At 52.4% G+C, this 14,775-nt stretch overlaps 1 protein-coding gene across 3 annotated transcripts in view; it reads right to left on the reverse strand.

The window, feature by feature from the left end:
• LRCH3 (leucine rich repeats and calponin homology domain containing 3) overlaps window positions 1-14,775 on the reverse strand; it is a 219,112-nt gene that overhangs the window by 17,102 nt on the left and 187,235 nt on the right. For all 3 annotated transcript variants that reach the window (XM_060242835.1, XM_060242833.1, XM_060242834.1), the window contains 2 exons: window positions 13,872-14,009; window positions 4,213-4,290 (listed from right to left, as the gene is read on the reverse strand). In XM_060242835.1, coding sequence (XP_060098818.1) covers window positions 4,213-4,290; window positions 13,872-14,009 — 216 coding nt within the window. The remainder of the gene's footprint in view (window positions 1-4,212; window positions 4,291-13,871; window positions 14,010-14,775) is intronic.

Here is a 14,775-nt window from a genome sequence, read left to right on the forward strand (position 1 = left end):
GCCTTCCCCAGTCATCTACACTTCCCCCCCCCCCAGCAAGCTGGGGACTCATTTGACTGAAATCGGAAGGAGGGAAGGCTGAGTCAACCTCGAGCCGGCTACCTGAACCCAGCTTCCGCTGGGAATTGAACTCAGGTCGTGAGCAGAGCTTAGGACTGCGGTACTGCAGCCTTAACAGTCTGCACCACGGGGCTCTTTTGCATAATGCAAGAGCCACATAAAATAAACGTCAGATGTTTGAGAGCCCCAAGAAGGAAGATGATATTAGATTTATATCCCGCCCCGCACTCTGAATCTCAGAGTCTCAGAGCGGCTCACAATCTCCACTATCTGTCTCCTCCACAAGAGACACTCTGTGAGGTGGGTGGGGCTGAGAGAGCTCTCCCAGACGCCCTCCTTTTCAAGGACAGCTCTGTGAGAGCTATGGCTGACCCAAGGCCATTCCAGCAGCTACAAGTGGAGGAGTGGGGAATCAAACCCGGTTCTCCCAGATAAGAGTCCGCACACTTCACCACTACACCAAACTGTTTGTTTTGTTTATGTTTAATTTGATTTATACCCCTCCCTCCCTGCCGAGGTGGGCTGGCCCTCTTAACCACTACGCTGAAGGAAGGAAGGAAGAAGACGACGACATTGGATTTATATCCCGCCCTCCACTCCGAATCTCAGAGCGGCTCACAATCTCCTTTATCTTCCTCCCCCACAACAGACACCCCGTGAGGTGGGTGGGGCTGGAGAGGGCTCTCACAGCAGCTGCCCTTTCAAGGAGAACCTCTGCCAGAGCTATGGCTGACCCAAGGCCATTGCAGCAGGTGCAAGTGGAGGAGTGGGGAATCAAACTCGGTTCTCCCAGATAAGAATCAGAAGAAGAATTGTAGATTTATATCCCACCCTTCTCCCTGCATCAGAGACTCAGAGCAGCTTACAATCTCCTATATCTTCTCCCCCCACAACAGACATCCTGTGAGGTGGGTGGGGCTGAGAGGGCTCTCACAGCAGCTGCCCTTTCCAGGACAACTCCTGCGAGAGCTACGGCTGACCCAAGGCCATTCCAGCAGCTGCAAGTGGAGGAGTGGGAAATGAAACCCGGTTCTCCCAGATGAGAGTCCACACACTTAAAGGAAGGAAAGAAAATAGATGGGGAGGGGTGGAAAGAAAGCAACTTTAATTTTAAATGCATTTCAAGTGTTCCAGCTGCCACGGCGAAGTGATTTAAAGAGAGAAATGCCTTCTCCAAGCCAGTTGATGGGAGTGGGGGCTTTGAGAACCACACGATACGTGTGAGAGAGTCACATGTGGCTCCAGAGCTGCAGTTTGCCCCCCCCCTCCCAGTAACAAGTATGACGTAGCTAATGAAGGCCAGAACGGTGTGCGTAACAGAGCAAGGCAAGGCTGGCAGAAAGAAGAAGATCCATTCGCTTACAGAGAAAGGCTAACGCTGCACTCTGAAGGGAGATAAGGACGCTAAATAGCTGCAGTCGACACTCATTTTGGAATCAGAAGGGCTAGGAACAGGGTTGTAATTTTAACATCTGGGGAGATTTTTGGACGGTTTTCATTCCGCTGCTCATCAGGGGAGTGCGGCTCACGGGAAAAGACTCCGCTTGGCATGCAGAAGGTTCTATGTTCAATCCCCGGCATTTCCAATTAAAAGGATCAGGCAGGAGGGCAAGTGAAAGATCTCTGCCTGAGACATCCTAGAGAGCTGCTGCCAGCCTGAGTAGACAAGACTGATGTTAACGGGCCAAGGGTCTGATTCAGTAGAAGGCAGCTTCATGTATTCATGTACGAGAGGGGAAGGGCCATGGCTGAGTGGCAAAGTCTCTGCTTGGCATACAGAAGGTTCCAGGTTCAATCCCCGGCATCTCCAGTTAAAAGGACCAGGCAGTGGGTGATGTAAAAGACCTCATCCTGAGACTCTGGAGAGCTAAGGAGGGGGGCTGTGCCTCGGGTAGAGCATCTGCTTGGCATGCAGAAGGTCCCAGGTTCAGTCCCTGGAATCTTCAGACAGAAAGGACCAGGCAGGAGGGGATGGGAAAGACCTCAGCCTGAGTCCCTGGAGAGCTAAGGAGGGGGGCTGTGGCTCAGTGGCAGAGCATCTGCTTGGCATGCAGAAGGTCCCAGGTTCAGTCCCTGGAATCTTCAGATAGAAAGGACTAGGCAGGAGGGGATGGGAAAGACCTCAGCCTGAGTCCCTGGAGAGCTGAGGAGGGGGGCTGTGGCTCAGTGGCTGAGTGTCTGCTTGGGATGCAGAAGGTTCCAGGTTCAGTCCCTGGCATCTCCAGTTAAAAAGAACAAGGACCAGGTGAGATGAAAAGCCTCCACCTGTGAGCTGCTGCCAGCCTGAGTAGACAATATCAACCTTGATGGACCAAGGGTCTGATTCAGTATAAAGCAGGGGTGGCCAATGGTAGCTCTCCAGATGTTTTTATTTGCCTACAACTCCCATCAGCTCCCATCTTTAGGCAGCCCAGACTGAGTAGATCTTAAAGGCCCAGGGCAGGGGTGGCCAAATTGTGGCTCGGGAGCCGTATGTGGCTCTCGAAACCCCCATTGCCCCATTGGCTAGTTAGGAGAAGGCGTCTATCTCTTTAAATCACTTCTCTAAGCCAAGACAACTGGCTGCTTGGATAAGGAATTTAAAGTTAAAGATGTTCTCCTTCTACCTCTTCCTCCACCTCTTCTTCTCCCTTCTTGTTCTCCTTCTACCTCTTCCTCTACCTCTTCTTCTACCACCTTCCTTCCTTCCTCTGATGTTCATGTCTTGTGGCTCTCAAACATCTGGCATTTATTCTATGTAGCTCTTATGATAAGTGAGTTTGGCCACTCCTGGCCCAGGGGCTTGAATTTTGACATTGATGCAGTCTTTGACAGCGCTCCCTGTTGTTCATTTATATCGCTCTTAACTGTTATAATTATAGAATTGCTGTTCTACCGTCCAATATTCCCGCTGTGATCTGCTCTGAGCCCGCTTGTCAGGGAGGGCGGAATAAAAAAATGGAAACCAAACAAGAACGTTTTGCCTCGTTTCCCCGATTTTTGTCGTCTTATTTTATTTCAGCGCTGCAGGGGCGATACCGTCGTTTTTGCAGTCTCCCAATTCCGTACTCGGGTTTTTATGCGCCGTCTTTACGTATTACGCTGTTCTGACCGCGCTGTCTTTTTAGTCTGCGTAATCCCACCCGGGCCTCAGCGAATACGACAGGCTGTAAATTGAGCAAGCAAAGAAAATGCTCCTCTGAACGACCAGGTGAGCCTGGCCTTCGGCTGAAGGCGTGGAAGAAGAAGCGTCGAGTCCAAAAATGGTTAACATAGGCAAAAAAACCCAACACCCTGCCCTGTGCAACTATGTAGTGGGAATTTATGCCTGGATACCTACTGACAGAGACCAGGTCAACTGCCGCCGTTTCCTTTCTCCCTAAATTAGTCGCTTATAGTCACTCACAGGTGCCTCAATTCGTGAATGACAGAGAATCTTGGAAGCCAAATACCCAGAGTCTTCCATTTCAGATTCTCACGTGCGTCTTTTCAGGGGTCTTGTTACAATTTCTGCTTGGGAGGACGGCCATGCAAATCCCATGCTTCGCTCTGCGGTTAAGACCCCCAACGAATGGCTCGGAAGATATGGAGACGGACCATTCGCATATTAGGATTTTCATCATGGGCATTCACCTCCCGTGAATAAACGTCATGATGTTAAAAGTGGCTCTCTCACCCACTTTGTGGTATCAGATCAGCAACGGACTTTGTGTGCTTAGAAGCTGCTATTAGCTGAAACCGGCTTTATCCTAGATAGCATCACCGGGTGGGCTTCTAGGAGAGATTCTTTGGGCAGCAGAAGTTACCAGGAAAACCAAAGCTGCGTTTTAACACAACGAGCAAAGACTGTGAACGGGAATAGGCCATTCTCCCTGAAACAGAACAGGAAGGGTATCGTTTCATTTCCTGTTTTGTTTATCCCTTTGTGCCCATTTTTTAAAAATGCAAACACTCTGGATGCCAGATCGTTGTGTGCCCATGACACTGGGAGATGGGGCAGCCCCCCTTTCCTAGACACCATATTCCACTGCGATACTCAGTATAGCAAACACAGCCTACACGCTGGTCTGTTTCTACTAAATGTCAGCCTCCAGGAAGGTTTGCAAACATTCTGATCATCATCCAAAATATGTTGAAAACCCACAACGCTTCCCGCCCCCCCCCACCCCTTACCTGAGGCACGCCGATCTTTCGGCAAGCTTCCAGGAAATTTTCCACGTTCCGCCTACACTTTGCCATCGTTAGTTTAGGCTGTGGAAAAGAAAAAAGAAGGACCCCCCAGGATTCTTAAACCCAGAAGACGTAAAAGCAGCAACAAAACAGAGAATCCAGCGGGTGGCTGGGACCCTCAACCCCTGAGGCACCAGCAAGTCACAAATTGCTTGGGTGTCCCTTCCCCACCCTCCTCTCCTCTAGTTTTGCATTTACTTTATATTCATTTCCCATTACTTCTCACCCCCACCCAACAGTCACCTGTACAGTCAAAAGCGGGCAAACTAATCCGATACTCTGGATTTACATGGAGTGTTTGCATGACAAAGGAAGTTGCAAAAAGCCTTGGAGGTTCTCACAGAGCAGCAATACTTTGTTTGCTGCGTGTCAGGGGATCCTGAGGAAGTTCCCATCATGCCCCCCCCCCCATTGCTAGATACTGAAATACGGCTTGTATTTCTTGGGTTCTACGCACGCATAAACCAATCCAGTCTATTAGCAATTTTTCTTGTTCTTTTTCCCCCCAGTGATTAAGAGAAAGCGGATAAAAACTTTTTAAATAAAAGGGAGTGCCCGAGCCTGAGGAAAGATCACAGGCAAGGGTCGTTTTGTAGAAAAATATCTGGTGAAGCTTATTAGCATAATTCATTAGCATATGCCACTCCCCCCCCCAGCCAAAAGCAACCTGATGCAAGAAAGGAGAGCCCCGGGTGAGCGAGGCCTGCTTGGGCTGGCTAGAGATCCAGCCAGCCCAAGCAGGCCTCGCTCACCTGAAGCTCTCCTGGGCCACCCCCCCAGCCAAAAGCAACCTGATGCAAGAAAGGAGAGCCCCGGGTAAGCGAGGCCTGCTTGGGCTGGCTAGAGATCCAGCCAGCACAAGCAGGCCTCGCTCACCTGAAGCTCACCTGGGCCACCCCCCCAGCCAAAAGCAACCTGATGCAAGAAAGGAGAGCCCCGGGTGAGCGAGGCCTGCTTGGGCTGGCTAGAGATCCAGCCAGCACAAGCAGGCCTCGCTCACCTGAAGCTCTCCTGGGCCACCCCCCCAGCCAAAAGCAACCTGATGCAAGAAAGGAGAGCCCCGGGTGAGCGAGGCCTGCTTGGGCTGGCTAGAGATCCAGCCAGCCCAAGCAGACCTCGCTCGCCTGGAGCTCTCCTGGGCTGCCCCCCTCCAGTCAAAAGGCCAGCAAGCCGCCTGCCACCCAAAATCACATAAGAAGTGGAGAAAGGGTGGTGTGGGCCTCTGCAGAGGTTAATGAGGGCTGCTGGGGACGTGGCAAAGCCCCTGGTGGCTGGCTGCCCACCCGCTCTCCTAATCCAGAGATTGTTATGCAGCTGAACCTCCTATTCAATGGACAAGGTAGGTGGGAGGGAGGAGGGGGAACCCTCAGAAAGGTTCAGGAGCTGTGCTCCTGTGAGCTCCTGCTGAATGCAAGGCCTGATCGCAGGGATTCTCTAGACTGTCTATACAAGACAGCCAGTGACGGAGAGGGGACCAGACATCCCTTTTGCCCGGTTTCTGCCCACAAAATGAGACGTTAGATTAATCTGCACAGACTGGACTCCAGCGTAGCACTCACAGATGCTGGCGCGCTGCAAAGTCATCTGGGTGGCCAACGAATCGAGGCCGGGGCAAGCGAATCAAGGTATGCTCAGCAAGAGGAAAGAAAAACCTCCAACAGGTTCCCACTAGCCGATCAGACTTGGGTGAAGGAAGGGGAATGCATGCCCGTTCTGATCTAGGTTAGTGAAGAGCCCCGTGAGTTTTCTGGCTTCGCTCAAGGCCCCAAAGCCTGAAGACAAGGAATTTGAGAGAGCGCTTCTTCCCATATGAATCTCACTGCACACTGATATCATTCCATCTTTGTTTGTTTTTTTTGCCCGGGGGGAATCCTGCTTCAACTCAGAAGTTCAGCGGGTATCAAGCCCATAGCCACAGGGGGGCTTGTGGGGGCACTGCCACTGACTTCCAGGGGGCCCTCTGGGGCACAGCCTGTTTTTCTTTTGCCGTGGCTTAGACAGTGAAGCAGCAGCTGCAGCCGGAACCAAGGGAACTGAGAAAGCCACAGTGCAGTGCAGCAGCAAAAACAGCAGCCGGAGAGGAGAGAGGCAGAGGAAGCTAGGTGGAATGGGCTAAGGGGGAGGGGCGGGGAATGGATGGAGCTGCTGGCTCAAAGTGCCTGGGGGTGGGGGGGAGAGGGAGGTGGAAGGAAATCTCACCCCCGGCACACAAGGCACAGTCCCTTCCTGTCTCCAAAGGTTTTAGGGTCAGCTGCCTCGGCTTGGCCACTTCAGAACCTCCGGCTTTTGCCCCCGACCCCAGAAAGCTTTTGAGAAGCAGCAAGCCCCACAGTGGGTGGGAAAGGGTGCCCCCTGACTTTTTAAAAAGCTCCCCCCCACTTATAAAATCCTGCCTATTGCCCTGGCGGGCAGCCTCAAAGACCAGGTCCTTCTTTGCAGTGGCACCTTGTTTTCAAAAGTAATGCACTTTGTGAAGTCCCAGAATGTAGTGGGTGGCAAAAGGAGGGAAGTCCGGCAGGGAACAGCATGGCATGAGTTTTTTAAAAAATTGTATATGCTTGTAGTTAGCGGAAATTCTTAGCAGAAGTGATGAATGGTAGCTCTAGGAGTCACTTGTTTTACCATAGAGTTTTCAGTGATTCCTAGAGTCACCCTTTGTCACTTCCTGTAAGAAGGACAGGTTTCTTACCTGTAACTGGTGATCTTCGAGTGGTCATCTGTGCAATCACACATATGGGTAATCCGCAGGATTGGCCCCGACCTCGGAGAGTTCAAAGCAATCTTGATCGTAGATCTGGCGCGCCTCCCGCTTGTCCTGGGAGGAGTCAGCTACTGCGCATGCCTGGAGAAGGGGGAGGTGCTTAGCCACTCAGTTTCTTCCCGCCGCCGGGTAGGTGGAAATAACTGTGCTAACTAACTTCCAGCAGCGGGGAAGGCTGGGTGGGTCTGTGTGATTGCACAGATGACCACTCGAAGATCACCAGTTACAGGTAAGAAACCTGTCCATCTTCTTCGTGGTCTCTGTGCATTCACACATATGGGTGATTAGCGAGCCATTTCTTCGGAGGTGGGTGCTGGATCTGTAAGAAAAGGTAGGATTAGAGTGTAACATAATGATAGTGTTACTCACGGTGGTTAGTCGAAGATCGATCGTAGCACCGCTTGTCCGAAGGAGGCGTCTCGCCGGGCACGAACGTCGAGGGCGTAGTGCGAGGCGAAGGTAGATGTAGAGGACCAGACGGCTGCGGCGCAGATGTCCTCTATAGGTATGCCTTTCATGAAGGCGGACGAGGTGGCCACGGCTCTGGTTGAGTGGGCTCGTATATGTTGAGGGATTGGTTGTTTTGCCAGCTGGTAGCAGAGTTCGATGGCAGCAACAATCCATTTGGAGAGTCTCTGGGTAGATATTCTGCTGCCCTGATTATGGGTAGCGTAAGTGATAAAGAGTCTGGGGTCTTTACGGATTTGGCGGGTTCTATCTATGTAGAAGGCTAGGGCTCTCCGTGCATCCAAGTTGTGGAGTGCCCTTTGTCCCGCGTCCGCGGGGTGCTGGAAGAAGGCTGGTATAATGGACTGTCTTCCCAGATGGAAGGGAGAGACGACCTTGGGAAGAAAGGTCGGGTCAGGTCGGAGGACCACCGTACTGTTATGAAATGTCGTATACGGTGGGTCTGCTCTGAATGCGCAGATGTCACTGGCCCTCTTACCTGTGGTGAGGGCCGTAAGTAATGCCGTCTTCCATGACAGCAGGTGCAGTGGAATGGAAGCCATGGGTTCGAAGGGCGGTTTCATGAGTTGGCTCAGGACTAGAGATAGGCTCCAGGTGGGTAGAACTTGTTTGATTGGTGGGTGAAGGCGAATGATGCCCTTGAGGAAGGCTCTAGTCGCATGGTGAGAAAAAACCGTTGTGCCATCGATGCGGGGGTGGAAAGCAGAGATGGCTGCCAGATGTACCTTCAGGGAGGAATACGACAGACCCGCTCTAGAGAGCGTTAAGGTGTAAGTTAGTACCTGAGGTATGGTGGCATAGTTGGGGTCGAAGTTGTGTTGTGAGGCATAGTGTGAGAAGCGTTTCCACTTAAGTAGATAGGATTTCCTAGTAGATGGTTTTCTGGAATTCACTAGGACGTGACGGACCTCTGGGGGGAAATCTAGAAATTGATTCTCCAGGCTGTTAGCTTGAGTGACGCCGGGTTGTGGTGAAGGACCCTGCCGTCCTGTTGGGAGAGGAGATCCCGTGTTTGAGGGAGCTGGACGAAGGTATTGTTGGACAGGAGCAGCACGGTCGTAAACCAGGGTTGGCGCGGCCACCATGGAGTTATGAGGATGCAGTTTGTGTGGTCTACCTGAATCTTCTGTAGAACTCTGGTGATAAGTGGGATGGGGGGAAAGAGGTAGTGCAGTGTTCCGTTCCAAGTTTGTAGGAAGGCATCCCCCCTGGAGAGGTGGGATGGGGGACCTCTCATGTAGAAGCGGGTGCATTGGGCATTTGATGGTGAAGCAAATACATCTATCTTCGGTTGTCCGAAGACGTTGAAGATCTGTCGGATGTATCGACTGTTGATGGACCACTCGTGGTTGTTGGTCGAGTGGCGACTCAGGGCGTCTGCCTGGGTGTTGTCGGTCCCTGGTAGGTGCACGGCCGTGAGGAAGATGCCCTGGCTTATGCTCCAATGCCACAGTGCGAGGGCTCTCCTGCAGAGTCTGACGGAGGCGGTGCCGCCCTGCCTGTTGATGTAAAAGACTGTGGCGATGTTGTCGGAGGTGACCTGGACGTGCTGGTTCTTTAGCGACGGGAGGAAAGACCGCAGGGCCTTGTGCACTGCGATGAGCTCCAGGCAATTTATGTGGAGAGAGCGTTCGTAGTCTGTCCATTGGCCCTGCACCGTGAGGTCCTCTAAGTGGGCTCCCCATCCCCACTTGGATGCATCTGTGGTTACGATCACCGAGGGCGGTGTCTGTTTGAATGGCATGCCCTTGAAGAGGTGATGTTGCTTGGTCCACCATTTGAGGGATGGCACAATGTGCGGTGGGAGGGTGAGTAGTGTGGATTGATGTTGTGTGTGGGGGCGAAAAGTCCTTACGAACCACATTTGAAGGGGGCGCATGTGCAGCTTCGCAAACCGCAGAACTGCTGTGGTTGCTGCCATGAGGCCTAGCATTCTTTGGAAGGTGAGCGCTGTTTGGGAGCGCTGGGCGATGATAGTGTTGGCCATTGACAGTATGGCGAGTGCTCTGTCCTGAGGTAGGGAAGCCGTTTGCGAGAGCGTGGAGATGTCCGCCCCTATGAACTGAATCCTCTGGGTAGGGATTAGTTTGGATTTTGAGAGGTTGACTCGGAGGCCTAGGGTGGCCAGGGTGGAGAGGGTGGTCGAGACGTCCAGTTGTAGTTGCTCCCTGGAATGGGCGACGATCAGCCAGTCGTCTATGTACGGGAAGATTGATATCTGTTGCTGGCGTAATGTGGCTGCTACTACTGCCATGCACTTGGTGAAGACCCTTGGTGCTGTGGAGAGGCCGAAGGGGAGGGAGCAGAACTGGAAGTGCTGCCTCCCTACGGCGAACCTTAGGAATCTTCTGTGATGATGATTGATTGTTATGTGGAAGTAGGCATCCTGGAGGTCTATGGACGCCATCCATGCTCGTTCTGGGATGAGCGGAAGGATTGCCTGAAGCGTGACCATACGGAATTTCTTGTAGATTATGTGTAGGTTGAGTTTGCGGAGGTCGAGGATGGGTCGGAGTCCTCCGTCCCTTTTTGGTACCAGGAAGTACCGGGAGTAGAAGCCGGTGCGATGGTATTGGGGTGGGACTGGTTCTATCGCGCCCTTGTCCAGCAGAGACGCAATTTCTGTCTGCAGGGGTGCGGACGGGGGTGTGGTGAGGAATCGGTGGTGCCTTGGAGTGGATGTAAACTCTATCAGGTAGCCTCTTTGAATGATGGTGAGGACCCAGGCGTCTGATGTTATGGTCCTCCAGGCAGTGTAGAACGGTTGTAGTCGTGTTGATGGGTTTGGCTGATGAAGGGGGACTGGACGGCTCGGGGCAGGGAGGTCAGAGAGATGGTTTGGATGTGGTTGGAGGTTTCTTGGTTGTTTGGCGTCTGTGCTGAAAGGAAGGCTTGGACTGTGGTGGTTTGCGCTTCCATGAATCCTGTTGTCGTGGGGATCTGGCCCCTTTGTATTGGCTGGACCTCCAGTTCCTTTGTCGGTTGGATTGTGTCAGAGGTTGGGAAACTCCCAGACGTTTCGCCCTCTTCCTGCCATCGTCTACTGACGTGAGGATGTCATCTGTAGATGAGCTGAACAGGCCGAGGCCATCAAAGGGCAGGTCTTCCACCTTGTATTTGATGTCTGGTTGGAGGGAGGAGGATCTGAGCCACGCGTGTCTACGGAGTGCTATGGCTGAGGCCAAGGTTTTGGAAGAACACTGTGCAGCGTGCCGTGCAGTGTTGATTTGCTGTTTGCTCACTCTGGCGATCTCTTGCAGGGTAGTGGCGGCTGACTTCTGGGACGCCTCGGGTAGGGATGGTACCAGTGCGCCGAGGGAAGTGGTCAGGTTGTGGGTGTATGCGGAAAAGCATGCCATGTAGTTGAGGATTTTGGTTGTGGCTGTAGTGAGGGCGTAGATCTTTCTCCCGATCGTGTCGAGTTTCTTGCCCTCTCGTTCTGGTGGTACCGGGTGCCTAGTCTGCTTCGATTTCGAAGACGAATGCACGATGATCGAGTTCGGAGCCGGGTGAGTGAATAGGAACTTGGATTCAGGTGCATGTATCTTGTAGAGGGCTTCGACCTTCTTGGATGTCGGCGGTACTGATGCCGGTTTGTCCCATGCTTCTCTGAGTGTTTCTAGGAGGACGGGGAGCATGGGAAGAGATGAGCTGGATGGAAGATCCGCATGCACCAGATCGAATACGACGTCCGAGACTCTGGGGGCGTCCGTATTGAGCTTCAGGTTCAGCGAACTTGCCATGTTTGCCACGAGGTCGAGGTAGGATTTCGGGCCCTCGGACGGCGATAGGTCTGCTGGCTTGGCTATGTCGGATTCTGGGGATTGTAGGTCCGAACCCGAAGAGTGGTCGGAGTCGGAGAGTTCCTCCTCGGATCCGTCGTCGGTTCCCTGGTGCAGGTCGGGCTGGGGCGTTGTCTTGGGAGCCGTGTGTAAGGACTCGAGTGGCGGCGGGAGTTTCGGTTCGGCGCCGAGATTCGTAAGGTCGTCATGGTGAAGCGGTTCGACCGATGCGGAATGGAGTCTGTGTGAGCGATCTCGGTCGCGAGGAGACTCTTGGTAGCTGTGGTAATGTCGATCGTAGGATGGTGATCGTCGGTGCCGTCTTCGGTTCCGTGGGGATGGAGACCTGGATCTCGATGGAGAGTAGTAGTAGTGTCTCCCCCTGCGGTGGCTGCGGGAGCGACGGCGGCTGCGGGACCTGGTGCGGCGGCGACTGCGGGACCTGGTGCGGCGGCGGCTGCGAGACCTGGTGTGACGGCGACTGCGCGACCTGGTGTGCCGGCGACTGCGGGATCTGGTGCGTCTGCGACTGCGAGACCGCGGTCTGGTCGGGAGGACTCTCGGGGTCGAGGGTTCTCTGGTGAGCGCGTGGGCGTCTACAGGGTGCGAGAGATCTATGAATTTAGATGGGTCGAGGATCCCAACGGATGCGGTAGAGTGCGTATCCAGCAGTTGGTCTGGTGGGGAATTCGGAATGGACGGTGACTTGGATGAAATGCGGATGATTTCCAATGGAGTGATTGATGGTGTTGCTGTCGACTTCGATGTCGGAGTCTTCGGCAGCGATCCGGAGGCAGTGGCGCTCGGGTTCGGGGTCTTCGGCTTGGTGGTCGGGTTCGAGACCGAGTCGAGAGGTCGGGTCTTGTGCTTCTTGGAGCTCACGCTACCCGTCGGGTCCGAGTGGGCGGAATCGGAACGGCGGCGCTTCTTGGGGTCGTCCGACTTCTTGGAGTGCTTGCCGGTCTTAGGCTTACTGGGACTCTGTGCCACGGAAGCTGCCGACTGCGTCTCTCCCACGAGGTGTGGGGAAGATGGCGCGGGTTGTTTTTGTCCGCCATGCGGCATGGCCGGTCGGAGTGTGGTTTCCATGAGGTGGCTCCTGAGTCTCGCGGCGCGGTTCTTGCGGGCCTGTTTGCCAAATTGGCTGCAGTGCACGCAGGAGTCTGGACGGTGGGCCTCTCCAAGGCAGAACAAGCACAGAGAGTGACCGTCGGATGAGGGGATTTTGGATGAGCAGCTGGTGCAGCGTTTAAAGATTATCTTGTCCCTTCCTTCCATCCGCCCAAGGAGGGGGGGGGGGAGGGGAAAAGTCCCGAAGAGATAGTAAGAAAAGGCCTTTTTTTTTTTTTTTTTTTTTTTTTATACGATACCAGGTAGAAGTAGAAGATGAAGAGTTGAGGTTGAAGAGAAGGTAGTTGTAGAGATTGCAATGAAGAAGTTGGAGATCAACGAGGAAGGTGCGATCCGGTCGGCGGTAAGGAAGAAACTGAGTGGCTAAGCACCTCCCCCTTCTCCAGGCATGCGCAGTAGCTGACTCCTCCCAGGACAAGCGGGAGGCGCGCCAGATCTACGATCAAGATTGCTTTGAACTCTCCGAGGTCGGGGCCAATCCTGCGGATTACCCATATGTGTGAATGCACAGAGACCACGAAGAAGATCTTCCAGTGAGAACACAAGGCTATGTTTACAAAAACAAATAACTACATCATCCTACCGCCATTTCAAGTGGTGGTGGGGGGTGAGGAAGAAGAAGAAGATATTGGATTTATGTCCCGCCCTACACTCCGAAGAGTCTCAGAACGGCTCACAATCTCCTTTCCCTTCCTCCCCCACAACAGACACCCTGTGAGGTAGATGAAGTTATTGGATTTATATCCTGCCCTCCACTCCAAAGAGTCTCAGAGTGGCTCACAATCTCCTTTCCCTTCCTCCCCCACAACAGACACCCTGTGAGGTAGATGAAGATATTGGATTTATATCCCGCTCTCCACTCCGAAGAGTCTCAGAGCGGCTCACAATCTCCTTTACCTTCCTCCCCCACAACAGACACCCTGTGAGATGGGTGGGGCTGAGAGGGCTCTCACAGCAGCTGCCCTTTCAAGGACAACCTCTGCCAGAGCTATGGCTGACCCAAGGCCATGCTAGCAGGTGCAAGTGGAGGAGTGGGGAATAAAACCCAGTTCTCCCAGATAAGAGTCCGCACACTTAACCACTACACCAAACTGGCCCTCCAGCCCCACCCATCTCCCAGAGTATCTGTTATGGGGGAGGAAGTTAAAGGAGATTGTGAGCCACTCTGAGACTCTTCGGAGTGGAGGGCGGGATATAAATCCAATATCTCCAGTATGAGATCAAAAGGGCGGAGGATCCCTCGCTCCTACCTGGAACTTGGCAACCCTTGTTGTGTATTGTTAGGTTTCATTGTTCTGTCATTTCATGCTGTCACCTGTACTGATCATTTTAAAGTTCCTTCTATATCAAATTCGGTGTTTTGTAAGCCACCGAGGGCCTTGAAGATGGAACAGCAAGTGTGGAATAAATAAATAGCTGAAGATCCCCCCCCCCCCAAAAGCGACCCACTGGATACTTACAACAGCTGGCGAGGGGACGTGAATACTAGGAACGGAGCGAGGCCTCACGTGATTGGCTAAATGACAGAGCACCACCCCGTCGGTCAGCGCTGCGCCAAGATCGCTGGGCAAGGACACTTTCAGCCGTGACTCAATGTTCTGAAAAAGGAGTAAAGGGAAAAAACAGACATTTGACATATATTTTTGTCGTGTTCTTTTTTTCTGATGGCAAACTAGAATGATGTTTCCATGTGAAATAGTAAATTAGGAGGACAAAAACATCACTGTCCAATGTACTGTATTTCTCTTTTAGCTATACTGACATACTCAAATAGGGATGTCGGCTGCTTATCTCCTTACGTTTACTAAACCCACCTTCCACTATATTTTAATGTATTTTTTCTTCTAACAGCAAACCATATGCACGTTACATGTTAAAAGGTAAATCAGTTGGATGGAAACAACTTCTGAGAAAGTAATGCCCAGGCAAATAGGTGTGAAAAACCTCAGCTTGAGACCCTGGAGAGCCGCTGCCGGTCTGAGAAGACAAGGCTGACTTTGATGGACCGAAGGTCTGATTCAGTAGAAGGCAGCTTCATATGTTCACTGCCCTCTTTTCGGCCCTTATACAATAGAGTTATTAACAGACATCACATTTTGACATATTACTGTTCTATTGCTTTCGCATGCTCATGCTACCCAGATCAAAGGTTTACTCAATTTGTTAATTTTACTATTCTGTCATTGGATCTTAAATTTATACCATTTTGCATTCTAAACCACTGCCTACCAGTTCTATGTAGCTCTGCCCACTATCTGATTCCTCATCTGATGAAGTGTGCTTGGAGCACACGAAAGCTTCCGTTCTGAATAAAACTAAGTTGGTCTTAGAGGTGAAATTGACTCCTACTTTGTTCATTTGACA

The sequence above is a fragment of the Heteronotia binoei genome, chromosome 6, assembly GCF_032191835.1.
Source record: "Heteronotia binoei isolate CCM8104 ecotype False Entrance Well chromosome 6, APGP_CSIRO_Hbin_v1, whole genome shotgun sequence".
NCBI lineage: Eukaryota > Metazoa > Chordata > Lepidosauria > Squamata > Gekkonidae > Heteronotia > Heteronotia binoei.